The 26,256-nt window shown below is 42.9% G+C and overlaps 1 protein-coding gene across 4 annotated transcripts in view; it reads left to right on the forward strand.

The window, feature by feature from the left end:
* TPD52 (tumor protein D52) overlaps window positions 1–26,256 on the forward strand; it is a 215,740-nt gene that overhangs the window by 33,129 nt on the left and 156,355 nt on the right. Inside the window, exons 1-5 of one of the 4 annotated variants that reach the window (XM_006131559.4) lie at window positions 14,235–14,650; window positions 19,687–19,802; window positions 21,725–21,873; window positions 22,850–22,951; window positions 25,166–25,207. In XM_006131559.4, the coding sequence (XP_006131621.1) occupies window positions 14,491–14,650; window positions 19,687–19,802; window positions 21,725–21,873; window positions 22,850–22,951; window positions 25,166–25,207 (569 nt within the window). In that variant the 5' untranslated portion in view covers window positions 14,235–14,490. Of the gene's footprint in view, window positions 1–14,231; window positions 14,651–19,686; window positions 19,803–21,724; window positions 21,874–22,849; window positions 22,952–25,165; window positions 25,208–26,256 lie in introns of those variants that run through there. The other 3 variants (XM_075920479.1, XM_075920480.1, XM_006131561.4) reach the window with 3 other exon arrangements.

Genomic DNA, 26,256 nt, shown 5'->3' on the forward strand with positions numbered 1-26,256 from the left:
TTGTCCTTCCTCCTCCTCCCCCCACACCCCTGCCCCCGGCTCTAACTCAATGCCTGAGTCCCAGAGGCGCTGCCGCCATGCACTTCTCCCTCCAGGCACTGGGGCACTTGTGCAGAGTGGCCAGCTATGAGCAGTCCAGGCGCGCAGTTCAGAACTAGGAAGAGTCGCATTTCTTTAAGCAAAGAGCTGCATGTGGCTTGAGAGCTGTGGGTTGGCCACCCTGTTCTAAACCTTAGTGTCTTAACTAAATGCCACATTTCTAAAGCTAGTTACTCTGACAAATCTGGCATTGGAGCATAATTGGCATACTCCCAAAAATTTAACCTTCTATCAACCTACTGACTGTGGAATCTGAACAGATTCTTAAAGTAACATGGGTAATGTTCAAAGAATATCTCATGGAGTACTATCACTTAATGTTGTACTCCTGTATATGTCCCACTATGATTGACCTCTGTAGGCTAACTAAACCCAATCATCATCATCATCGTCCTTCACGCCCACTGACCTATAAAAGCAGCAACAAAGGTCCTCCACTTCTGTCTGTCTCTGGCCAGCCTCTTAATAGTGCCCCAAGTGTAATTCATGCTCTTCATTTCTACTTAAGTGGTCTGGCGCCATGTTGTCTTGGGTCGTCCTTGTTTCCGCTTCCCTTCAGGGGTCCAGTGCTCAGCAGTCTGTGATGGAGCTTCCATCTTTCCTGAGCACATGCCCAATCCATCTCCAGCATCTTTTCATAATGATGGTAACCATGTCATCTTGTTTACACTGTGCAAGCGGGTCCTGATTTGAAATTTTGTGGCCAAAAAATATAGAGGATCCTCCGAAGACTTCGTGTGAAAAGTTGACAATTTAAGTCATACTCCATACATCTGATCCATATAATAGTGTTGATAAAACATAGCTCTAATGAAACTTAAGTTTTGGCATGGATGCTGTATTGTGATGACTTCCATACAGCATTCAGACTCATGAAGACATTTCTGGCTTCACTGAGTCTGCTCTGGATATCATTTCTGATGCCTCCATCTTGCCTGATAATACTACTCAAGTATATAAAGCTCTCTGATAGGTAGGTCGTGGCTATCGATCTTAACTGATACTGGTGCCTCAATATTTAAGGTCATGACTTCTGTCGTCTTCTGGCTAACTCTTACTCCGACCTGTTTTCCGAAGGTGCAGAGTCGATTTGTCATCTTTTGCATATGATGACACATGGGAGAACAGCACAAGGTCATCAGCAAAATCAAGGTCCTCTAATGTCTTCTCCGCAAACCCAACCATAGCCATGTCTAAATGGTGTGCAGAAGCTGACCTTGTGTTACCTGATAGAGCTTATGGTGTGCGTGTGTGTGGGGGGGGGAGGGGGGAGACCTGAACTATTGCTTCTTAGATAGCTGAGAGCTTTCATTAGCTTCAGATTTTTGGGCATGTCTCAACTACAAACTTACGTTTTACCTTTTGTTAGGTCCTCACTGCCGTTCTGTTAATGGTGTACTTCTACGCCAGGAGTGTTTCCTCCTACTTGAGAAGTAGCATTGGTTCTCAGCTCTGCCTAGCTGTCTTTCAGGAGCCTGGCTACCATTTCCTTCCCCTTCTCTACCCCTCGCAGAAATTACCATAATTTCCAATGTAAGTAACCCACAGAGTCTATGCAGACATGAGTCCACCTCCACAAGAGGCGTAGGATTGCAAATGTCTATGGTAACAGGGCACTCACATTGGTGGGGACAAGAGTGTAGTGTGTACGCTGACTTAATTAGGTTGAAATAAGGCATCTTATCTCTGAAGAGTAGATTAACGCTTTGAAATCCAGAAACTATGACCAGCATGCCTGTTTAGGCCTGCTCAGTAAGAGGCTTGCTGTATAGTTCATATTTTGCTGCTTTTGCCCTTCTCATTACTCGTGACCAATTACGCATTACCATACCTCTTCTAACAAGTTTCTGTGTCAGTTCCTTTTAATATCCCTTGTACTCAAACTTTGTAGCTATCAAAACCTACACCTTTAAACAAGTGAACAAAGCTGGTAGGCATCCCCATAATACAAGCTAGCTTGCTGATCTTTGCGTATTCACTTTACCTTATCAGTTCAGGTTCCATGTTATAGTTACGGATGCATGTAAGGCTATGTCTAAACTACATTCCTCTTCCGAAAGAGGAATGTAAATGAGCCCAATTGAAAACACAAATGCAGCATGGATTTACAAATCTTGTGCTTAATTTGCATAATTGCCTGAGGGCTTTTTCAAAAGGGGTTTTCAAAAAAGAAACCATAATCTAGACGGGGGTTCTTTCGGAGTGGGAGGGGCGGAAGACCCCATTTTGAAAAAACAGTACTCCTGGAAAAAACGAGATATATCGGTTCTTTCAAAAAGGGTTCTTTTGCGGCGGGAGGAACCCTCATCTAGACTGCAGTTTCATTTTTGAAAAAGCACTCATGCGATTATGCAAATGAAGGGTAAGATTTGTAAATCTGTGCTTCATTTGCTTTTTCGATCGGTCGGGGTACCATCTCTTAAGTTAGCCCTGTAAGTACCACTTCAGGGGCACTATCTTACTACTTAGGATCCATCTTGGAACAGGATTAAATATTTTTGAAAGTCAATGAGGTGTAAATCTTATACCTTGGATTCAGGGTCCTTGGTGATTGTCAGAGCTCTGAGAACCAATGAAGAAAACATCTGGCATGATACATTGAAGGAAGCTGGTTTAGCTGAGAGCAGGAGTGCACTTACTCTGACTCGGAGGAAACACTTGTCAAGATCAGTACATAGCGCTAAGGGTTAGGCAAACAGAATGCTTGAATGCACTACAAAGAAAAGTGATACAGTGTTCTCTAGAGCATTGCATCCAAATTTGGCCATATTGTTAGGTTACCAGTCCAGGGAAGAGCAGCTGAGAGTGGCATAACTAAATTGGACACTTGTCAGAGGCAACAATTTCATAAGCCTTACCTGTGGCTGTATGATGTACTCAGCTATATTCTGAACTAACCAGTTGCTGTTACTGCTGCCCTGTAACCTTGGGATGTCCCTTCACAGTGTTTCGCTGTGGTAGCCTCGAATCTGAACTACTCACAGCATCCAAGCCATTACAAGCTGTGTGTGCAGCCAGCCATACCTTGGCTTGCACCAGCCTTGTTTATACTGCATTGTGATCCTAATGAACTCCCAGTCTGATTTCCCCCCCCCCCCCCCCCCAGAAACTTATATCTTGGTTTGCCCAGCCTTCTCTAGACAATACAAATTCATATAAAGTCCAAAATAGCAATACGTACCTACCTTATTGCCTGAATGGCATTTCAGATACTGGATTTGATAAACAAGTTCGACTACAAAGACTGAGTACAAGTCTTGCGGCATAAATCAGAAATTGTTGCAAGAAAAATAAAGATTGAACATAACTGGTGCCTGATACAATAAACTTAGTGAGATGTTTCTCACCACGTGCTCTGAGCAGTTTTACTGATCTAGTTCCTTCAGTCAATGCCTATTTTTCCAGTTCAGTGGCTGCTGCTTTTGTCCCTTGTGGGACAGTGGATTTATGGACAGACACCAGAGGTGCCTGGGGTGTTTGTTACTTTTTTTTTTAAATGGTATCCATTAGGGATGTTAAATTTAATCAACTAATCGACTAATTGAGGCAGCAAGGGGGAGGAAATGACCAGTTGAGGGACTAGTTGACCATCCGATAAGCTTTTGCTTATTGGATAGTCAACTACTCGCTTAGATCCCTAGTATCCATTCTCCTACAAAGCATGTGGAAAATGATGTACCCTGCTGCTTTTCCTTAGCTGTTTTTTTTTCCTGGGGGGGGGGGGGGGGGGGGTCTTCTCTTCCTGCTTGGTGATTGTTTTAATGGAAGTTTAAGCAGAACACATTCCTTCCTTTGGCAGACCAGTTTGTTAGCTTCTACTGTGGTTTGGAATGTGTTATAACACTATACAGGGAAATGTTGTTCCACGTACAATGCTGGCACACACTTCGAGACCGAATTGACCAGCAAACGGCACTTTTAGATGCTACCTCACAAGGCATATTTTGTGCAAAGATTATTACAACAGTAATATTGCTACTGACGCCGGTTTCCTTGCTATCTGGGGCAGTGTTCCCTCTAAGATTTTCCATCCATGAGCAGAATGAGGTTTTTGTCTTGCACACGACCTTTATATTGTTCAGATGTGCTACTGTGGCACCTAGTTATAAATCTTTCCCTTTTTCCCTCTGCTGCCATGTCTCCCATTCTCCCCCTCTGCTCTTGTGGTGCCTGGTGCTGTTCCCTGCCCACGTCACCCTCTGCTGTGCTGCACCCTAACCTTCCCACTGCCCTCCTGGGACTTGACCCCTTCCTCTTCACCTGACTCCTGCACCTGCCCTTCCCCCTTGTGTCGGCCCCTCCTTTAGCACCCCTCCCCATCCCACTCCTAATACCTCCCTCTACCCACCTGCACTGCCTCTCCACTCGCGCCTGCCCTTCTGCTTCACCTCCACAATCCCTCTGGCATCTGCACCTTACCCCTACATCCTCCTGCTACCTGCCCCCCTTGCCCTCTTTGTCCTTGGTGCCCACCCTCTCTCCATCCTCTTCCCCAGTTCACGCCCCTCTGCGCCCTCACATATGACCTTGCTCCAACCCCTGCCTTCCTCATTCCCACCCCTCCTTTCAACTCCTCTTCTCCTGACACCCACTCCTCCTCCTCCTCCCTCTTGCCCCCATTGCCCCTCCCCTCTCCTCACCCAGCATCACCCTGTCTCCTCCCTTCTCCTACCCCCTCACTGACATCTCCCCTCCCCTCTTCTGCCCTTTCCCCTCATTGTCTGTTTATGGTCTCCTGGCATTTCTCTCCTCCACCCTGTTCCATGGTGCCTTCCCCTTTCTTCTCCAGCCCTGCCCCCTCTCTTCTGCCTCACCATGAGCCCCTTCCTTTCTTCACCCCCACCTTACTTTCTGCCATCCTGACACCTGCACCTGCTGGATGGGGCAGCATGGTTGTTGGCTGCCCTGTGTGCTGGGGCTGGAGCCAGGACCATGGTGCTAATTTTTAGTACTGCGGCCCTGTCCCAGGCGCAGCTGCACCATGGCCCGGCTCTAATCCAAGCACAAGGCAGCATGCCCCACGTGCTGGGACTTGAGATGGGGCTGCGGTACTATTTTTAGTACCGCAGTCTTGGCCCCAGCAGCTGCCATGCAGTTGTGGCCCCAGCTGCTCCCAGAGGCTGAGCCATGCAGCGGGCAGCTGTCCCGTGTGCTGGGACTGGAGTGGGGCCAAGGTGCTACTACTTCAGTATTGGGGCCCAGGCTCAAGCTCTGGCAGCTGCCACACAGACATGTGGTAGCTGCCCAGCTGCTGCTGAGGTGGGCAGTCACGCTGCAGGTGGCCCTGCCCCTGGAGCAGCTGGGATTGCAGATGCATGAGTCTGCTGAGGAGGTGGGTGGGAATGAAATTCTTGCTGTGCACCTGTGCAGGCATGCACCTTATAGGGAACCTTGCTTGGAGGCGCCTCACCACCCTCTTCCGCTGGACCAGAAGAGCAATGGTGGAATGTAATTCAAGGGCAAATCACCCAGGAAACCAGCCCCCAAAAGGTATCAGAACACTAACATTTCTGTGTAAAAGCCTGCTGCCCCATGCTGCTGCTTCTGATTACTGCTGATGCAAAGCAGGTGCTGTCCACGGGTGCTACCACAAAGCAACCTCTGGGCAATGGGCCCAGGCCACTTGTGGTGGGAGATGCAGATAGAGGCTGCTATCCATGGGGAACTTGGACCCTCTGGACGGGTGCTGCTATTATGAAGCAGCTTCCCCCCCCCCCCCCCCCCCCGATAGAGGCAACAGTGCTGTAGGGTCAGGTGGTGCTGGTGCCGGGGAGGAGGGAAACGGGCTTTTGTGCTGGGAATCCCCAGTCTTGGCTTCTGCTCCTTTCCCTTTGCTGCTTCTGATACAGAGGCAGCAAAGTAGGGGGGAATGCAAGTAGTGGACAAGATTAACTGATAAGCCTAGGCTCAGTTAATCATCTAGTCGACTACTCATTGAAATCCCTATTGATCACCAAGTCGTTAAGGCTTCTGGAGGTAGAGGGATCAGTAATGGTTGTTGTTAGTGCATTTAAAACTATATAAACCATCTCGTACTTTATATTTCTAATTGCATGAAAATATGTGCACCAAATTAAGATATACAGAATCCTGCAGATTGTAACACCTAAAATTGATAGGTTCCATGAGGTATTTTGTGCAAAGCATCTATATTTATATTCATAAGCTAATTTTCTTAAAGCCACGGAGACACTCACACTGATCTGGTTATTGAATAGGCTACAGAGAACTCCCTGGTCTCGACCATTAAACTACCTAGATGCCAACTGTCATATTTGGGCTGTGCTATGCTGGAGGATGTTTGAAAGATGTTAGCAGGAACAACTGCCATACAAGTGCTATGTTTCAGGCCCCTCAGTGGTCTCTGGGGATGTCATGACATCAAACTTGCTATCAAGCCACAGATCTGTAGAACCACAGCTAAACTCTTGAACAGAAGCAAAATGCAGGCACTGAGGCAGTCTGAAGAACACTTTTTGACTTTATCTTTGCTCTGCAGCTGACAAACAAATTAGCACAGGAGGCAATTGCTGGGTTTAGCTTTGATCAGCACTGATTTTGCTTTTGGTGGCTTTTTAACAAATACCAAAGTGCATGTGTCATATTGCTATGTGGCCCACAATTATGTCATGTCACCAGTGCTTTTGGCGCACAAGATTGCAGATATGCCATCATTGCATAAACAACCTGGCCAGTCAGCAATCTAGGTGATACTCTGCTTGGAAATATGTCATGTCCCTTTGAGGCTTTTGGTGACCTTGTGTTTTTTTGTTTTTTTTTTGTTTTTTTTCTGTTGCTTAAATAAAGCTTACTCCACAGTGGAGAGGGGCTTCTATAATCATTCTTTAGTCTTAAATGAACAGACTTCAATTGCCTGTTATGATTCTAATGGTGATTTCAAATGCTAAATTGCTGGCTTTCTCCACCAGAGTGCTGTGCCATTCCAATACAAGGGTGGGGAAACAGCTGTGTAACTGTGCCAGAAAGCGTAGTTTAAAAAGCAAAACCTGGAGGCACTAAATGTGCAAGAAGGCACTGCTTTCTCCCCCCCCCCCCCATCTGAAACTCCTATTTTCTAGACAGGTTCTCTTCAAATTGATCTGGATTCTTAAGGTTAAATCAGTTGATGCAGTTTTTTTGATCTAATGGCTTATCAGTTTAAGCAGTGCAGGTGATACTGGACAGGCTTAAGTGGCGTTAAGGCTTACATGGCTTGTACCCCAATAAAACTGAAAGTGCAGAAAGAGTTTAAGGGATGCTGGAACAGAGACACCTGGTTGAAGGGTGTAGGTTTAAAAGATTGGGTAAGGACTAAAATTCAGAATGGCCTAGTAAGGTAAATCCCCCAGTTCAGGACACACTTAAAGCTAATCACAACATAAATGAGCAGAGTGATACCCATGTAAAAAACCCTTCTAGCATGATTGTACCACCCTGCTAATTCAGAACCATATTTGATATATTTGGTCTACAAAGTGACAGAACAGTGATACATCAGTCAGGAAGATGATAGCCAGCTAATTCTGAAGAACAGACTTAAAGAATCTGACACACCTCAAAGACTTACAAGAAATTCCATGTGTAGCTGTATGTCATGTGCAGCACCAGGCTCTGTTAAAGTAACATACCTTGTTCCAAAGTTCTAATGCTGGAATTTAAAGTCTACCTAGTTATAGGGAAACTTAGTCACTCTTCGGGTAATGTGGAGCTCCTACCCAATTCTTTGACTTTTTGACTTAAGTGTAGGGTTGCCAGGTGTACGGTATTGACCCGGACAGTCCGGTATTTTTGCCTCCTGTCCAGTTTAAAAAAAATTCAGAAAATACTGGACACCTAAAATGTCCAGTATTTTCTGTTTTTTTTCTCCTTCCCCTCTTCCCCCCGCTAGGAGGCAAAAATACTGGACATTTGGCAACCCTACAACACACTCAGCAACTGGGCCCAGACCCCTGCCTCCACCCCCAGACCTTCTGCTTACCTGGTTCCGCAGGGTAGCTGTGTTCTGGCTTGATCAAGAAACAAAATGGCTGCTGGCAAAAAGACTAAAGACCAAGGGGAAGCAATGCCTTCCCTGAGTCTTAGTGCTCAACTGTTCCCCTGTTCCTATCCCTATTCTGACTCTACATGCACTGAAAGGGCCATGCTGTTTTAATGCTATTTTATTTTTTAATTTTTTTTGCTCAACAACTTTGGTCCCCCCCTCTTCTCTCACCCCCTCTTCTCTCACCCGCAACAGAATTATTTCACTGGTGGGTTTTTTTTTTTGGGGGGGGGGGGAGGCAGTGTTTGGTATATTTGGTTAAACCATCTGGCAACCCTGTTTAAGTTGGAGGGCCAGCAATATCTGTATGGGTTTAAGTGTGTTTTGGCTTTTCTCTTGACTGAAGATATGCTTTTTGCTGTGTAAACAGAATTCAGATCAAGGCTAGAGATAACTGGGGCTTAATTTCTCTAATGAAGCTCCTTGGAAAAATTCACTTAATTCAGTCCCTATCCCCCCTACCTGGTACTAACCAGACCCATTTTCACAATTGTTGTCTATACGATGTGTAGCTGTTGTATTCATCAATGCAATCTGCAGTAGTCTGTCTTTCCTAGGTCAGTTTTTCTCCCCTAGCACAGGCCTGGACTAAGGCCTTGTTTACATTAAAAGGGAGATCACTGCTGCTGCAGATCACTGCTGCTGCAATCTATCTTCCAAAATTCAATGTAGTGAGTCTAGTTTGACTCATGAAACAGCTTACATTTCAACAAGACTACCATTATGCTTTCTGAGCCTTTTTTCATTTGAGAAAGCATAACATGATCTTTGCCAATTAGTAATAGTCCTAGCCTGTGAAATTGAAGTGAGGTAGCAGGTGGTATATGAGGAACAAAAACATCTGTGCCCAACACTAATCTAACAAATGACACATTTTGAACATTAATTCAGTGTTAATAGCATTTTATCTCTTGAAGCAGAAAACTCTCTGCACTTACTAGTATTTCTCTCTAGAAGTAGTATTTGTTTTTCATGCTAGGAACAAACCTTGAAGTCTGAACGCTACCAGATAACAAGCCAATTATTTGTCACATGCAACAATCTTGGTGGCAATGCTTGACTGAACCATTTTACATCCCATTCAGGTAATCTTGATTTTAATTGGCTCATGTGCATTAGTCATGAGTAACTGACCTTCTTGACAGCTTTGCACAAATAGCATCTAAACTTCAGATGGGGGGGGGGGGGGGTGTTTTGTCTTTAGTCTTTATTTACCCCAAGATCGATGCTGCAGAGATTGATCTCCAGATGTTTGACTTAGTGGTTCTAGTAAGCCCTGTGTGAATACAAAAAAGTGGATCTGCATCCACCATGATCCAGATTTTACTTGTTTCCACACAAGAAATCCAGAGAGAAGGGGAAGGAGCACAGATGAGCAAAGAGGTGGCAGGCAGCAGCAGGGTGTGTGTGTGTTTAAGTAGGGGGTGGGTTGTCACACTTTCTATTTTATTATTAGTCTCTCGAGTGCTGCAGTTCCTGATCCTAGATACAGAAAGAGTGCAAGGAGGGGGGGGGGGGGGGGAACGGGACCCAGAGCTACCAGTTGTATTTCCACACCTGTGGAAGCTGTTGTCGGTTTCAACAGTGTGTTGGGAGCTCCACAGGTCATTGCTCACCAGGTGGAGGGGGGGGATGTGAGGAGGAAGGGAAGGGGAGAGTCTCTCCTGTCTACCTCCTGAAGTGGGGGTACTTCAGAAATCCGAGGTACATCTACTTCATTCTTGTAACTGGAGTTGTCTTTCCTAGGTCAGTTTTTCTCCCCTAGCACAGGCCTGGACTAAGGCCTTGTTTACATTAAAAGGGAGATCACTGCTGCTGCAGATCACTGCTGCTGCAATCTATCTTCCAAAATTCAATGTAGTGAGTCTAGTTTGACTCATGAAATCAAATGTTGGAAGAGACAGTCTAGTTAAGACTTGCTAAATCAAACTCAGAGGGTGCCCTTGCCAGCATCCAGTACTCCTCCTTTTGCAAGGAGTAAGGGAAGCTGACGAGCATTTGCTCCTGCTGGCCTCCCACTGTGGGATTGCCACCAAGCTCAGCTTAAGGTAAACTGACTGCAGTTACTTATTCTATGTAGCTGGAGTTGAGTACCATACATGCTTGAAAGGGCATCTGCAACTCCTTAATGTTAAAAATCATAGCTGTTCCTGGATATTTGGGTAGCACCTGTAGCCAAAGCTTTCCACCTGCTTGAAAGGTAACGTCTGTTGCCAGATCCTTGCACATTTTTTTCAATGCAGAGATTAGATTCCAATACCCTGTACATGGAAGGAGCAGACCACAAAGTATAAAAACATGCAGTATTCACTTCAGCAGAATTTCATGCAGAGACCTTATTCCCATGCACAATCTGGAATGGTTTCCAATTGGTGTCAAATGATGCAGCCAATGGAGGTGATTGAGCTAACAGGCTTGGACTTGGTTTGTTAGGTGCCTTTAGGGCCCATTGTAGATAAGGATTCAGTACCCAAACTTGAGTGAGGTAAGTTTCACAGAGCCTTTTCCTGAAGGGGGTGTAGAGAGAAGGAAAATGGAATAATTGGCAAAATTTCATTTTCTGGGAACAGCTCCTTTGATCTGCTCCACAGGCTGTTCTAGGAATAGCTATTCAGATTTCAGGCCTCTAGATTTCTTTCTAACAGAGACCCACATCTAGGGTTGCCAGATGGTCTCCCAAAAAATACCAAACATGCTGGCTAAAAATTTGTTGAGCAAAAAAAAAAAAACACTGCCACAAACACACATGCTATGTTTATAATAAAGTTAAGTATTAAACAGTCTTCATCCTACGCCATCTCTATGTAAAGAGGCTTAGAAGTAATTGTGCAAATGTGCATGCTATTTTCATTGTTTTCTATTCCTCTAAGGCTATAGAAGAATTTAGAAGAACACTTTTATCCTGCAACTGAAATGATTCTAGAGAACTCCAGCACTGACTGTGCCCCGCCTCCCAGCCACTCCCCGCTCCCCTGCTAGGCTTCTGGGCTTCTGATGTGCCCAGAGCGATGATTGTGGCTCCCTTCCCAGCTGGGACTCCCAGGTTGGGAGGCGGGGCCATGATTGGTGCTGGGAGCCTGTGATTGTGCAGAAACCTGGCAGGGGAAGGGGGAGTGGCTGGGAGTCCCAGCAATCACAGGCTCCTAGTGCTGATGGTGGCCCTGCCTTCCAGCAGCTTTCCCCACCCACACTAGGCTTCTCATAGACTCTCATAGACTTTAAGGTCAGAAGGGACTATTATGATCATCTAGTCTGACCCCCTGCACAGTGCAGGCCACAGAATCTCACCCACCCCTCTTAGAATAATCCTCTCACCTATATCTCAGATACTGAAGCCTTCAAATACTTTGAAGGCCCCAAGATGCAGAGAATCCTCCAGCTGTGATCTGTTCCCCATGCTACAGAGGAAGGCAAAAAACCTCCAGGGTCTCTGCCAATCTACCCTGGAGGAAAATTCCTTCCCGACCCCAAATATGGCGATCAGCTAAACCCTGAGCATGTGGGCAAGACTCACCAGCCAGACACCCAGAAAGTTCTCTATAGTAACTCTATTGACCTATTTCCCACTTCCCTCTGGTGCGCAGCTGGAAAAATCAGAAGATACTGGACATTGCATGTGTCCAGTATTTTCTGATTTTTTTTTTTTTTACTGGACAGAGCACAAATATTGGACTGTCTGGTAGAATACTGGACACTTGGCACTCTACCCACATCTCTCCTTTCTTCAGATGGGGGAGTTTTAGGCTGTAGTTCACTAATTGCTGTAGGGAAGATCTGTCTACACTTGGTCATTGTTTCTAGAGAAAGCAAATTAATTACCAGTAACCACCCACTCTCTGAATATATTAAATCCTCCTCTCCCTGAAATAGAACGGAAACAAACAAGTAAAATGTGCCAGAAAATCTCAAGGCCCATAAGAGAGATGGGCTGGTTAGTTGTTCCAGTCCTTCTTTCTAGCAAGAACTTTAGGGAAGAGGGACTTAGCTCAAAGATTCCAACCACTTGCTGGATCTGAAAAGTGTTGAAGACCATTTTAAATTCAGCTTTATTACAAAAATTGTGTGTGTGTGTGGGGGGGGGGGGCTTTGTTACCAGTTTGAAACATTGTGCATCAGGAATGGTGTTATTCTGGAGCTGTTCACTGCATTTAGACTGTAATCACCCCATGACAGTCTGAAGGAAGGTTCTGAACTTCCATTTTTCTCCTCTTCATGCCCCCTCCCCCTTCTCAATGGAATAGAATAAAATTCTTAGCCCCACAATGATGCATAAAATATTAACTGGTTAAAGTCTTTCAAGTTCCAGTGAATATCCATACTTGTGCCAATTTTGCCTCCGATAGCTATAAAAGTTCAAATTTCTAGCTTCTCTACTGCATAACGTTGTGTAGCTGTTTCAAACGACTTGCTTCAAGAGGAGACCTGTAATGGAACACTATACAGGGCATCCCTGCTATAAGTTGCCCTGGTATATATCTGTTCCTACAAGCGTCAATTACTTTAGTGTGGAACTGATGGTGTGTTAAGTCCCTCCTATTCCCTGCTCCTAAGTCACCTCCAACCCCTCCCATTTCATAGAATCATAGAATACTTGGACTGGAAGGGACCTCAAGAGGTCATAGAGTCCAGACCCCTGCCTTCATGGCAGGACCAAATACTGTCTATACCATCTCTGATAGACATTTATCTAAACTACTCTTAAATATCTCCAGAGATGAAGATTCCACAACCTCCCTGGGCAATTTATTCCAGTGTCTAACCACTCTGACAGTTAGGAACTTTTTCCTAATGTCTAACCTAAACCTCCCTTGCTGCAGTTTAAGCCCATTGTTTCTTGTTCTATCCTCAGAGGCCAGGAAGAACAATTTTTTTCCCTCCTCCTTGTGACACCCTTTTAGATACCTAAAAACCGCTATCATGTCCCCTCTCAGTCTTCTCTTTTCCAAACTAAACCAGCCCAGTTCTTCTTTCACAGATCATGTTCTCTAGACCTTTAATAATTCTTGTTGGTCTTCTCTGGACCTTCTGTAATTTCTGTAATTTCTCCACATCTTTCTTGAAATGTGGTGCCCAGAACAGGACACAATACTCCAACTGAGGCCTAAGCAGTGCAGAGTAGAGCAGAAGAATGGAAGTCGGGTGGGGGGAGAATTCCCCATTTTAAGTTGTTTCGCTATAAGTCCAAGTTTTTTTGGAATGTATCTTGGATTATAGTAAGGACAGCCTGTATCGCACCCATAAGCTTGGGAACCAGTGGTGTAGGGGGTGCTACAGCACTCCTGGCCTAGCATCCAGGGTCCCAGCTGCCAGTCCTGTGTGCTGGGGTCCTGGTTTGAGCCCTGTTCACAGGAAGCCTCTGCTGCCAGCCCCACTCCTGGGGCCCTAGTTGTTGCACCATGTGCTGGAGCTTTTTTCCTGGCTTTAACTGTGGGTGGAGGCTAGACAAAGGCTCAGCACCATTACTCTTAAATGTTCCTGTGCCACTGATGGCACTACACTTGAATTGCCCCAAAATGAGATTAATGCAGGAAACTTCCACTACTCTTTTTTAACATGTAGACTAGCACTAAATAGGCTTTAGTCAAAGAACCAGCTGTATGGATTATGAACGCACATGAACTTCACTTCTGTAGCTTGTGAGACTTTTAAACTCGTTGTGTCTGTTAATCAGTTTGCCCATTGATGATGACCTCCCATGAGCACTCACCCAGAAGTATCTTGTATATTGGTAACTTTTTTTTCCCTCAGGTCACAAATCCCACTTGATCTCAGTAGTGTACACTTTGAGTGTTGCATTATAAGCTTGCTAAATACAGATTCCACTTCTCTTTAGCTAGCCCATTAAATTACAAACAGTTGCAGCACAGACAACAGGAAGCCACATATAATTTCTTCCCTTTTTCCCTGATTGAAAGTTCTGCACAGATGGCATATAGAATAGATTATGGCTAGTAATCCTTTTGTGTCCTAGAAGATTAAGGATATCCTGGTACAGCTGTGGTCAGCTGACTTTTCTTATTTAAATGATTAAAAACGCTGGCTGCAATTCTGCAGAAGACTAAGACGTCCCAGAAGCCAATTCACATTGTGCTGCAAGTGTTTGTTTAGAGAGGGAATGTTCTGTAAAACCTGGCCCAGGTTATAGATTTACAGAAACTTAACCTTGTGCTGTGAGACAACTATGACATGGCTCTCAAGTAATTTATTAAATGTGTACTGTATATGAGTCATATCAACATCGAAAGCCGTACAAAGGAAATAAAATGCAATGTGGGATTACAAAGTGAAGAAGCTGTACAATGCTGAGAATCAGGATGAATGCATCAATGGATCTATGTTAATGAGTAAAAATGCATTTTGAAATTTCTGGGATGGATTGTAGGGATACAGATCTATACGAGGATTATAAATCTCCATTTGACTTCAATACTGGTGTTAACCGGAGTTATCTCTACCTGTCACCTAGTGTAAACATTTCTCCACCTGGATCACCTGTACAGAACAATTTTGGTAACTTTTTAAATATTTTTTGGGGAAGGGGGAGATGGAGAGCAGTGAGTGTGTGCTAACTTCCTTTAATCCATGTAGAAATGATGACTGTTGCTGCAGATGTAATCAAATTCTGAAAAATGAAGGAATTGGTGTTGTGGGAGCCAAATTCTGCTTAAATCCTAACTGGTAGCATTATTGAGTGTTCACCGGTATAAATTAGGACAATTGGGCCAGTTGTTCACAACTTGGGAGACTTCGTAAGATGCAAAAAATTCTATCTTATGGGCTGATCTGCAATATGCATGCTTCATAAAATAAAGCTTGAAATCAATTTTAGTCAAACAAGTTGTCTGTGGTCTGAAGTAGAACAAAATTAAATGAACTGAACACTTAGTATCATTTTTCCAGAAAGGGGATATTTAACTTAGTTTGACAATTGATTAGTTGCATGTGAGTCTTGTATAATAACCCCCTAAGATTTACTTTGGCTTAAAATTGCCAGTACCACAAAATGGTGGAAAACAGACATCAGCTCCTGTTGGTTCTGAGTCAAAGTATTTCCCAGTCTAACAGACCCATCAAGTCTTTGCATTAAAATGTCCACATACCTCCCTGCAAATGCAGCAAACTTTCTTGTGCACAATTGGTCTAGCGCACTGAATACTGGTTTAATGCAGCACATACCAAACAAGCTGCCTTAGTGCCCTTACTCTAAAAATTAAGCCTAATTCATATATGAACTGGCAGTTCCAATTTCTATGTATCACAGATGATATTTTCCAGTTGACACCCTCCTAGTGTCTCTTGCTTCTGTTCCTGTCCCACACTCCCTTTCTTACTCTAGCTGACACATTGCATTCAGCTTGAACCAGAGAGCAAGTAGTGTGAACAAGATGCTGTTTAAGTGGATATATTGTGTGTGTGTGTGTGTGTGTGTGTGTGTGTGTGTGTGTGTGTTTAAACAAAATGTAAAAGGATATGCTATCTTCTCTCTGCCTCTTCCCCCCCCCCCCCCCCATGGGGACAAAAGTGTTAAACTACAGGGTGCAAAAGACTAAGGCGCTTTTATGATCTGTAGATGGAAGCATAAGGTGTGGAGAAATGGTGGGTATTTCCTCACCAGGCTGACTAGAGCATTAGTAAAATACTTTAAATCAATGTGGAAAATCTGTCCGCTTTCACTTTTCAGTTTAAAGATGTTGGGCAGAGTTGTCCTTGTTCTACAGGAGTCATTTTCATTTTAACTTCAATGTGTGAACTCAAAGGGGAAACTCACTTGATAGACTGTAAATTAGATACTTCAGATTTCTCATTTGTTAATCACAAAGCAAAAATTCTTTGCAGTTAGCCTGTAAGTAGTTACATAAGATTGCTTGCAAGTCAGACTAAGAAAAATCTTTATTGTGCAACTTTCTCTACATTGTTGTTCTTGTTATGTTACTTGCTAGTCAGACTTAATTTCTGTTCGGAGGGCGAAGTTCATGGCAAACATCAAATTTACAATAATAGTAAAACCTACAACCTTTCAACATAAGAACAGCAATACTGGCTTAGACCCAAAGGTCCATTTTAGCTTGGCATCTTGTCTTCTGACACAGACCAATGCCAAGTGCTTAGAGAGAACAGAACAAGCAATAGAGGATCATGTTTCCCTGTTCCCAGAACCAGTGGCTCAGATCATATTGACTGGACAGAAAATTAAGATTTAGGAGTAGAGTGAATATTCAGGTCAACAGGTTTTAACTTGTTTGAGATCATGAATATGTGGGGTATGTGCATAGGGATTTTTTAATAAACTGGATGGTTCTAATAATTCGTGATACTAACAGCAGAGAAGTCTGCAAACAAGATTTCTCAGATTCTTAAGGAGATAGTTTGAGAACTGCTAAGTGCTAACTACCTCTTTAAAAGCCAAGTGCTTTTGCCTCTTGATTTTACAAGCCATTTAGATTTCTGCCTGCTTAACTCCTTTTCTGAGGGGACATCATCTTCGTCTGTGTTTAAAAACGTGATGCTAAAATGAAGAGGTCATTCCTGATCTTTAGATGAACCTGTATGAGGGTTGTAACTGGAATGCTATCATTGGAATTAACCCTCAAATCATGTTAGGACATGCCAATTAGCCAACATACACTGGAAGGCTTATTTAAAAGCATTACACAGGTCTAAATTAAATTTTGGCCATCCTTATTGTATAAAGGTAACTTATCAGACACAAGTTGTGTCTATCAAATTAGCTGACCTTTTCAGAAGTTTATCCTAGTTTCATCCTCTGATTTGCAAGTGTCTTAGAATGAAAACAATCTAGCTCCTTAGTACTCAGTCCAGATCTGAGTTCTTAGAAAGCTGACGGTATCCTATAATTCCACTGGAGAACTTGTAAAATAAAGAATCTTTCTTACCCCTCCTGCAAAATAAGGGAATTAGATAACTGACTATTGCCTGTAAATTTATTATATGGCAACAACTACTACATTTTGATTCTCAACAGACATGAAATTAGATTTGTCAGGCAATTGCTAGCAACGTCAACATTGTCTACGACTTCAGATGAAAAGCTTTCCACAGGTTACTGGCAAATGAGGTTTTTAAAGCCTTTTGGGACATTCAGATCTACTAGGAAGACTGATTAAAAACCTTGGCTTCGGGGCTAACCTAAGTCATGTGATTTAAATGGGGGAAAAGATTCTGAATAGCAGTCATCTTGCAGTCTCCTGAAAATATTGCACTACAAAATCTGCCTTTGCTGATGAATGGTGCAGAGGTTGAGAACTAAAGACCTATAGAAACTAGGGATGTTAAATATTGGTTAATTGAATAGTTGAATGACCTCATGAGTTCTTATAGTCTATTCTTGTGGACTATTCTGTAGTCCCTGGGAACAGGGCCAGCAGCAGTCCAGGGTACCAGGTGGGGGAGAGTCCATGAGGGGAGCCAGTTTAAAAACCAGCTCCTCTTGTGGACCAGATGTTTGTTGCCCTGTGTTGCTGCCTCTGGTAAAGAGGCAGCAGTGGGGATGGCAGCAGCCCCTATGATGGGGTGTGAGCTCCAGAACCTGGCATGAACCGGAACTGAGCCGGGCTGCTGGCCAGCATGCTAAAAAATTCACTGGGGGGGGAATGTGTGTAGTCTAGCATTAACCTATAAGCTATGTAGGTTATCAGTTAATCAACGACACTATTACAGCCCTAATAGAAACCATCTACAATCTTGACCTGGGTGGTTTCCCGAGTTAAGATTTAGGCATATGTTGACAGGAAGAGGGTTGTGATGCTTATGTTGAATCTATTCCTCAGATACATAGATGTTGCTGACAATATGGGAAATCAGTATTAATAACACATGCCAGAAACATCTAGATTATCTGTGCTTTAGTGACCCACTGGAGAAAAGAAAACTACCAAAACAATGGATCCAGCAAGCATCATTCAGGCCAGGTCTATGCTAGACCTGGAAGGTTGGCTTAAGGTATGCAACTTCAACTATGTAAATAACATAACTGACATTGGCAGACCTTAAGCTGGGTTTGTGAGGAGTACTGGTTCCAGCCCGGGGTGCCCTGGGTGTTTGATTTAATGGGTCTTTACTAGACCTGCTAAATCAAGCAAGGGGAGACGTGGCCTCAGTTGCTCGAAACCCTTCAGGAATAAGGCTTTCAAGCAGACTTGGCCAGCATATTTTGGGGATTGTGTAAAAATGTTACTTTTGGCACTGTAGGAAAAGGAGACTGGATATTCCAGGTTTTGTTTCTGGAGATTGCCTCTTCAGAATTGTATGGGTGAAAATACTGAGATCTGTTTTCTGGAAAGTAGATTACGTGCACTGGCTTATCACAGATCTATCTTGGACACTTTGAGAGATAAGCCATGTGCTTTATCTTGTGAAGTACAAGCTCTTTGGAGCAGGGACTGTTTTATTTACATAGATCCGAGCTCAAGGGAGTCCTGGTCCATGATCACGATTCCTGATTCTCTGGTAATACGAATAAATGAGTGAGGATATGTGGCTTAGCAAGAATGACTTGCCTAACAAGCAGTAACACACACTAAACTGAGTAGCTAGTGAAGTATTAAGGCTGGAATCCATTAGCTTCCAAACTGTGCTTTAATGCTGTGTCCACCAACGTTGAAGCCAAAAACTTGTTAATCAGGCTACATATGATACATATATATGTTTAGTGGGGATCACAGTACATACCAGTACTTACAACATGTTTTGGTCTCAAAATAACTGAGGCTTAGGGCTCATCTTGCTGATCTTTTCCATATGGAATACACTTGGCTTCTTGAGACAAACAAATTCAGCTGTAGGATCTGGACAAGATGACTCTCCTTGCACATGAATAAGTAAGGTTCTGTAGGGTACATGTAAAGTGAAAACAGTGAAGTTGAAGTTTTAGAATGGTCTGGGGTCTAATGACCTTGAGAATAGAATTAATCTTCCTTAGCTGCTGTTGGCCATTCAAAACTAAATATAAAATTCCTCATGTCTGCAGAGGAGATGTTAAATAGTCATCGGGTCTACAGGTCTTTGAATACAAGATGGGTCCTGCCTCTCCCTCCCTCTCCCCTTCCTAAGCCTCACTTAAGAAGGCCAAAGGATAGAACATATTGCTGTTCTCTGATCCTATCTGGTGTGTGGGAGGCTTGGGGTTTTTGTTTTTTTTAAAGAACTTGATTGGTAGTATGAAGGAAAGCAAACCGTGCTCTCCCTTGGCTAGAGTAGGAGACTAGCAACAGACTCAAGTACTTTTTTGGGGGGAGGGGGAGTTTATACCACTACATTCAGAGACCTAAAATAAATCACTCCCACCTCTGCTTTCTTTTCTATCCATCCTACATATGCAAAACCACTTTAGTTGAGAAGGCTGATGTCATACTAGAAGGCCCTTGTATAAGCACCTAAATAGTTGTTCTAGGGTTCTCACTATTTCATTAATACACAAACTCTGGCATTGTCATGTTTATAACAAAAAAAAATCTGTAGACTTGATAGAACCTAATACTTTCACCATCTTTTCTTAGAAAATAGTGTTCTACTAATCTTTCTTCAAGGTTTGCTGAGCTCAGACACAGTACCTGAGGTAGGAGAGGATGCTGCTGCTACTGTGAATACAACAGAAAATCTTTCTGAAGAAGAACAGGAAGAACTAAGAAAAGAACTTGCTAAGGTAAAGAAGAATCTTTATTCAAGTGGTTCTCTTGCTCTTACAAAAACTTTTCAGAAACCAGCAAGTCTAAATTTTGAATATGGCTCTTAGAAGAGAATTGTGGGAGACAATGACCAAAGTGGTCAGCTTTATACGCCCAACACGGGGACCTAATCGACCTTAATTTTTCTTCAAAACTGGTATCTCAAACCTCACTGAAGCCAGCTACAGCTACCAGTGCTCAGCATTACATAACTAGCTTTATTTTTAGTAGATGCCTAAATATAACTTTAAGCATCTGTCTTTAGCTTCCCAGGCTTGAACAGCTTGTCCACTTCCCTGCATTCTTCAACTTCAGAATTAATTGGTAGAACACTCCACCCTGCTAATGTATTTAACTTTTTTGCAGTGTTCAAGTTGTGTACAGTGCATTGCTAATGATTGACAAGGAGACTAATCTTGTTCTCAATTCATACCAGCAGTGAACATTCAGCAAACATGGTTTAAACCAAGTCCTTATAAATAAACCAATGTTTCAGGCTGCTAAAGCCTTTACTTTTAACACTGAGCACTTCTCCTTCCAATTGAAAAAATTGGGCTGCTCAAATAAGACTGCTAGAGCCTCCACAAAGTTCAACTTCAGAACCTTAATTTGGAATATCATGGCTTTAAATGCTTGTTTTACACATCCTAGAGTTGATAAACATAGCTTGCATTCCCCAGCTAGTCATGCGTGTCTCACTTTAGCAGGCCAGATTAGGGAGTGGTATTCATATATAGGCAGACTGGTTGAGCACCTCTCCTGTGAAGATATGGTCTCAATAGAGTGCTTCATGCTGGACATGCAAACCTTGGCATGCTATGTTTGAGAAATGTGATACTATCACATCTATTCTTGAAAACCTTTTCGTTTCCAGGGCTGCTACCCTGCACTTCTTACAAAAGCAGAAATCTTATGCACTGAACAGGTATCGTTCAGGCTTTGCTAGTCCCTCACCATGCTCCAATCCTGACATGCAAGGAGGATCAAGAACTGAAAGTTCCCTTAAGTCAATACTTGATCTCCAAACTGGCTAAAAACTGTCTGGTAGAGAGATTTACTATTAATCTGGATGAGTAGATAAATGAATTCCTATAGCCTATTAATCTCCTAAATCAGTGGTTTTCAAACTTTCTTATGACCCAGTTGAAGAAAACAGATGCTCATGACCCAACATAATTTGATTACAGTGTGGGATTTGAGGTGGGGTTGAGGATGAGAGCTTTGGGTTTAGAGGAAGGCTCCTGCTTTGGGGGTGAGGGAGTCAGGGCTGGGGCAGGAGGGGCTTACCTTCAACAGTTCCTGGTCAGCAGTGCAACAGGGATGCGAAGGTAGGCTTCCTGCTTCACCTGACACCACAGACCATGCTGCACCCTAGAAGCAGCCCGCAGCAGATTCCCAGACAATGGGAGTGCACAGAGCCCTGTGAGCTGTGGTCCCCGTCCCCCCCCAGGAGACAGGGACGCAGCACAGTCTACGGTGCCAGGACAGTGAGGTAGCTTGCCTTAACACCCCCACTAGTAAGCGGATCCTCCTGCAGCAAGGAGACCAGCCCTTGGCATTCCATGACCCAGTACTGGGTTGCAACCCATAGTTTGAAAACCACTGTCCTAAATAATCCAGTCATCCTCCAGAAACACTGAAATAACTGGAGGAGAGAGACTCCCCCCCCCCCCCCCCCCCCCCCCACCAGTCTCTTTGAACAACTGCAGACCATAGGGAAAAGACACTTTTTCATCAATGGTTTTCTAAAAGATAAGATGAAATGTTAAAACATGGCACCCATTGTAAATGACTTCATAATGCTTAATGTTCTTCAGTTAATGACTTTCTAAATGAAGCATGCTAACTGCTTACCGTACTTGGTAACTTGTCTTTTTCCTTGAACTATATACTGCCCTAGGTAGAAGAGGAAATCCAGACGCTCTCCCAGGTGCTAGCGGCCAAGGAGAAGCATCTAGCAGAAATCAAGAGAAAACTGGGAATCAATTCATTGCAGGAACTGAGGCAAAACCTTACCAAAGGCTGGCAAGATGTGACTTCCACTTCAGCGTATGTCCTTGTCATTGGTTCAGTGTATCATGAATCCGTGTTAAGTGAAAACTGTTCCTGTGCTGGCAAATTTTTAAACCTATTTACCAGTCAAACTTTCTTTTCTTACAAACGTGAAGGAACAGTAGCAGTGTTCTTGAGGGTATCAAGTTTAAGGTAAAACGAAGCTTCACCAAAATCTTGGTGAGTCCCTGCTCCCATGGGCCTTCTGTCAGCCCTGTCCTTATAGTGCCCTCCTTGCTAGTCTGCATAAATGGGGGAAAAAGCAGTGTCTGTCTTGGCAGCACATAGCACCATTTTGATGGTGGAAATCAAATGCAATATCCTTCTCCCATCCCACACCCTCTTAATTGGCAAACTATTGTAAATCTTTCCCTTATGTATGAAAAGAAATGTACAACACCACGGTCACTTGAGCTTTGGATTTTAGCGATAAATTCCAAAGATGAAACAGTCATTTTTAACATCACTGATATAGTGAATATCTGAAAGATCTGCAGTTACTGTATGCATGAGGTAAAAAGCTTATACAGAACAGTTTTGTAATACTGAGATTGAGCCCAAAGTCTTTGCTCTCACTTAATCACCTCAATTTTTTCACTGGAACCACACACAATTTAGCAATATTAGGTTCGGCCTACAGCTTAAGTCCCTTTTCCAGTGGCCCCAGAGCAAGAAAAAGCAAATTGATTTATAGGTGAGTCTTCCCTGAAACATGAGTTGATGACAAAGTGACTTAAATAATAAAGCTAAAGACACCATTCATATGGCTGGCTGTAGAATTTAACTGGCTGTAGAATTTAAGATTGTTGTGATTGGGACATGATTGGGAGATATCCTGGCTATCAGTCTTAATTCAAAGTCTTAAGATTCATGTGGCTTTTTTAGACTTTTGCATTAAAATGGAGCAGAAGTTCAGGCAGTAAGGGTAGACTTACTAATGGAATCCTATTTACCTCTGGCTGTTTGAATATAGATATAAGAAGACTTCCGAAACCCTGTCTCAGGCTGGGCAGAAGGCTTCTGCTGCTTTTTCATCAGTTGGCTCAGTTATAACAAAGAAGTTGGAAGATGTGAAGTATGTTTCATTAATCTTTTACTGAAGTTTTGTGTGTGTGTGTGGGGGGGGGGGCATTATTTACTCACTGATCAGAAGTGAAAGTTAAGGCACAGACTTGCATACCATTGATTTGTCCTGAGTATCTGCTTCTGATTTGTCCTGAGAGAATGGTTGCTTGTGGAATCCACCCATAAAATCACTATATGCAATTCTGTTCTATTATAAATGGGTGTAAGAGCAAACTATTGTGAACCTAAAATACTTATTTCTACCACCACTCACTTGATTCTCTTTAGTGGGATTTTACAAAATAAGTATTTTTCATTCGTACTTGTGTTGACATTGCTCTTGGATTTTTTTTTTTTTTTTTTTTTTTTTTTTTTTTTTTGGAGGGGGGTTTAGGGGAACAATCCCAGCCTATGGAAGGAAGCACACTATATTTTCTCATGACTATATAACTTTTGCATCAAAGTCCATTTCATATGGATAGCTTTTGGTGTTCTGTTTGCTTTCCTTAAGTCATATAAGTAAGCTATTCCTAACTTCATTCTAAGAACCTGATTTTTATTTCCTTTTTATGACCTATTGCCAGTGTGCCACCAAGTTACTAAGCTGGTAACTGACAAACTGAAAAATCTGTTTCTCTCATGTCAAAACTGTATCTTCATTATATTCCATCTTTCATGCACACTAATAACAGACCACTTAAAACTACCCTTTATTTAAATTGCATGAAAGATTCCCCCCCCCCCCCCCCCCAAGTCCATTAGCATCTGTAGGTTTATACAGTCCATACAATTTCATTGCTTTCACTACAGGAATTTGCAAAATTCATTTCTCGCCTGTCTCTTGCTATAGCTTGCCTTGCATGGCACCAAATGATCTGCCTGTTTGTTGTGCCATAGAAATTCAATCCATTTCAGAATTTAATTGCATTGGAAAACAGTGTAATAGTCAGCCTTGCATTTCAAGTGCTGCCATTTACCTCTTTTTTTGCTTCTGTAAATGGAATGGTTTTTAGAAGTAGCTATAAGATTAATTTTACTGTAGATTTATCAGAAATTCCTTTATTTTTTTTAATGCTTACTCTGGCATCCTGCAGATTGCAGGCTTTTTCACATTCCTTTAGGTAAGGTGGGTTTTAGAAATGTTGATGCAACTTGAGCATGTAGCTGGCTAGATCCACATAAATTTTACAAATTAATTTATCTAAGCAACATTTGTTTCCTTTAGTAACTACAGAGAATAAAAATAGCCTAATCTTTTTAATGCTGGGGTGGATTTCATCATTTTGGCAGCTCCTAAATGATTAGGAGATCCCCATATACAGTAATCCTTTTTTTCCATTTTTTTTTTAAAAGAAAGGAAGCTGTAGAGGAGGGGAGCAGTTGTGGAAGTACATTGTAAGGAGACATGAAAAGGCTTTGAGGTCAATGGCATGCAGAATTCCTTCCTCTAATGTCTGATTAAGTATTCTGGTTCCCTCTTTGCATCACATGTTTGTTCAGCAGTGCATTAATAGGGTAGCAGTTGTCTTTCAATGTTTGTCATCATAGTAGCTGTTCAGTAGTGGCAATATTTGAGGCTAAATGCAAGTAATGGATGCATTCCGCTGTCTTAGTTGACCTAACTACACCATTTCTCATCATTTGTATTTGGCATCTTTGGAATCCTAGGCAAACTTAATCTTTAACTTGCAAATGAAACTCAGATTTATAAGCAACTACAAAGCAAAGGCAAACTATTAAATCTAATGTTGTACACACTTGGCTAAAGCATCGTGATCTAATCTAAATGTATTATATCGGGGTAATAAACATTAATGGAATTGATAAGTGTTGCTGCATACACAGTATTGTGCAAATACCACATAAAGGTTAACATATTAAAAAGGTAATTCAGGGATAACCTGTAAGAGAAAATAATGCTTTTAAATGTACAAGTAATTCTAGGACAAGGGAATTGTGTTGCAGCTATGCAGAATGCTTTTTAAGTGGCATATTTTTAATAGAGCTATAGTTCTCTTGCTATGGTCTTATGAATGTGTATATGACTCCAGTTTATTTGAAACTACCCTTTAGAGAACCAGTTTTAATCTCAGAATCTTTCTCCCCATAATTGAAGAGGTCTCTTTGCATGGAGTCAGATGCAAAAGGCTTTTAAGCAAATTGCTTTTCACAATTGATCATAACTAACTCCTGCTTTCTCCTTTTTCTTAATGCTGACGCTTAGCATACGCTCTATACAACATTCAATTAGCATGCCTGTTATGAGGTAATGTATGTTTTAGCATGTGATCCAGCTATTGGATATACATATTGTTTCTTAATAGATGAACTGACTCTTTCCTTTCCCCCTAGTGTAGAAACAGATATTTTAATTTAAATTCTACAACAGTTATTTTATCCTAAGTCAGTATAGTATGAACTGACTGTTCTTTCTGAAAGTTCATTGTATCTTGTTCTGTTGGCAGTGAGGGTACGTCTACACTAGCTCGGTAGTTCGAGCTAGGTAGGGTAATGAGGGCAAGCGGCGTTGCAAAGGAAGCCCATGATTTAACTATCCCAGGCTTCATTTGGATGTTCCCGGGCGCCGCCATTTTTAAATCCCCCTTAGTCTGAACTCCGTGCCCGCGGCTACACGCGGCATGGAGTAGGTAGTTTGAATTAAAGATCCTAATTAAAACTACCTACTCTGTGCCGCGTGTAGCCGCGGGCACGGAGTTCGGACTAAGGGGGGATTTAAAAATCACGGCGCCCGGGAACATCCAAATGAAGCCTGGGATAGTTAAATCCCGGGCTTCATTTGCAACTCTGCTTGCCCTCATTACCCTACCTAGCTCGAACTACCGAGCTAGTGTAGACGTACTCTTACATACCCTAGATGTGACTAATGACACTTCCTTCCTGTGGTGAGAGGCTGAATAATCTTTATGCTACTAATGTTATGTAATGAAATCTCATGCTACTAAACTAGTTCAAATCCAGAACTAGTCTCTACAGCTGTGGACACCAACCGGTAGATCACGATCTACCAATCAATCTCAGGGGCTTGAAGAGTCGCTCTTGAGCCCTCTCTGAACTGTGTGCCTGCGCAGTACATTTAAATTTGATTTCCTCATTTGAGGAGCAGCTACTCACCGAGCAACAACACAGGTGAGTAGCTGCGTGGAATGGTGGGAGTTGGGAGGTCAGGAGGGCTGAAATACCCCAGCCAGCTGGCCATGGTGCTCGGCCAGGGTGTACCATGCTCCGTGGGCAGGCGCAGAGGAGAAGCCGCCTGATCAGCTGGAGTGCGGTTCAGCATCCTCCGGGCTGAACGCC

This window comes from Pelodiscus sinensis, chromosome 2 (assembly GCF_049634645.1).
Source record: "Pelodiscus sinensis isolate JC-2024 chromosome 2, ASM4963464v1, whole genome shotgun sequence".
Taxonomy (NCBI): domain Eukaryota; kingdom Metazoa; phylum Chordata; order Testudines; family Trionychidae; genus Pelodiscus; species Pelodiscus sinensis.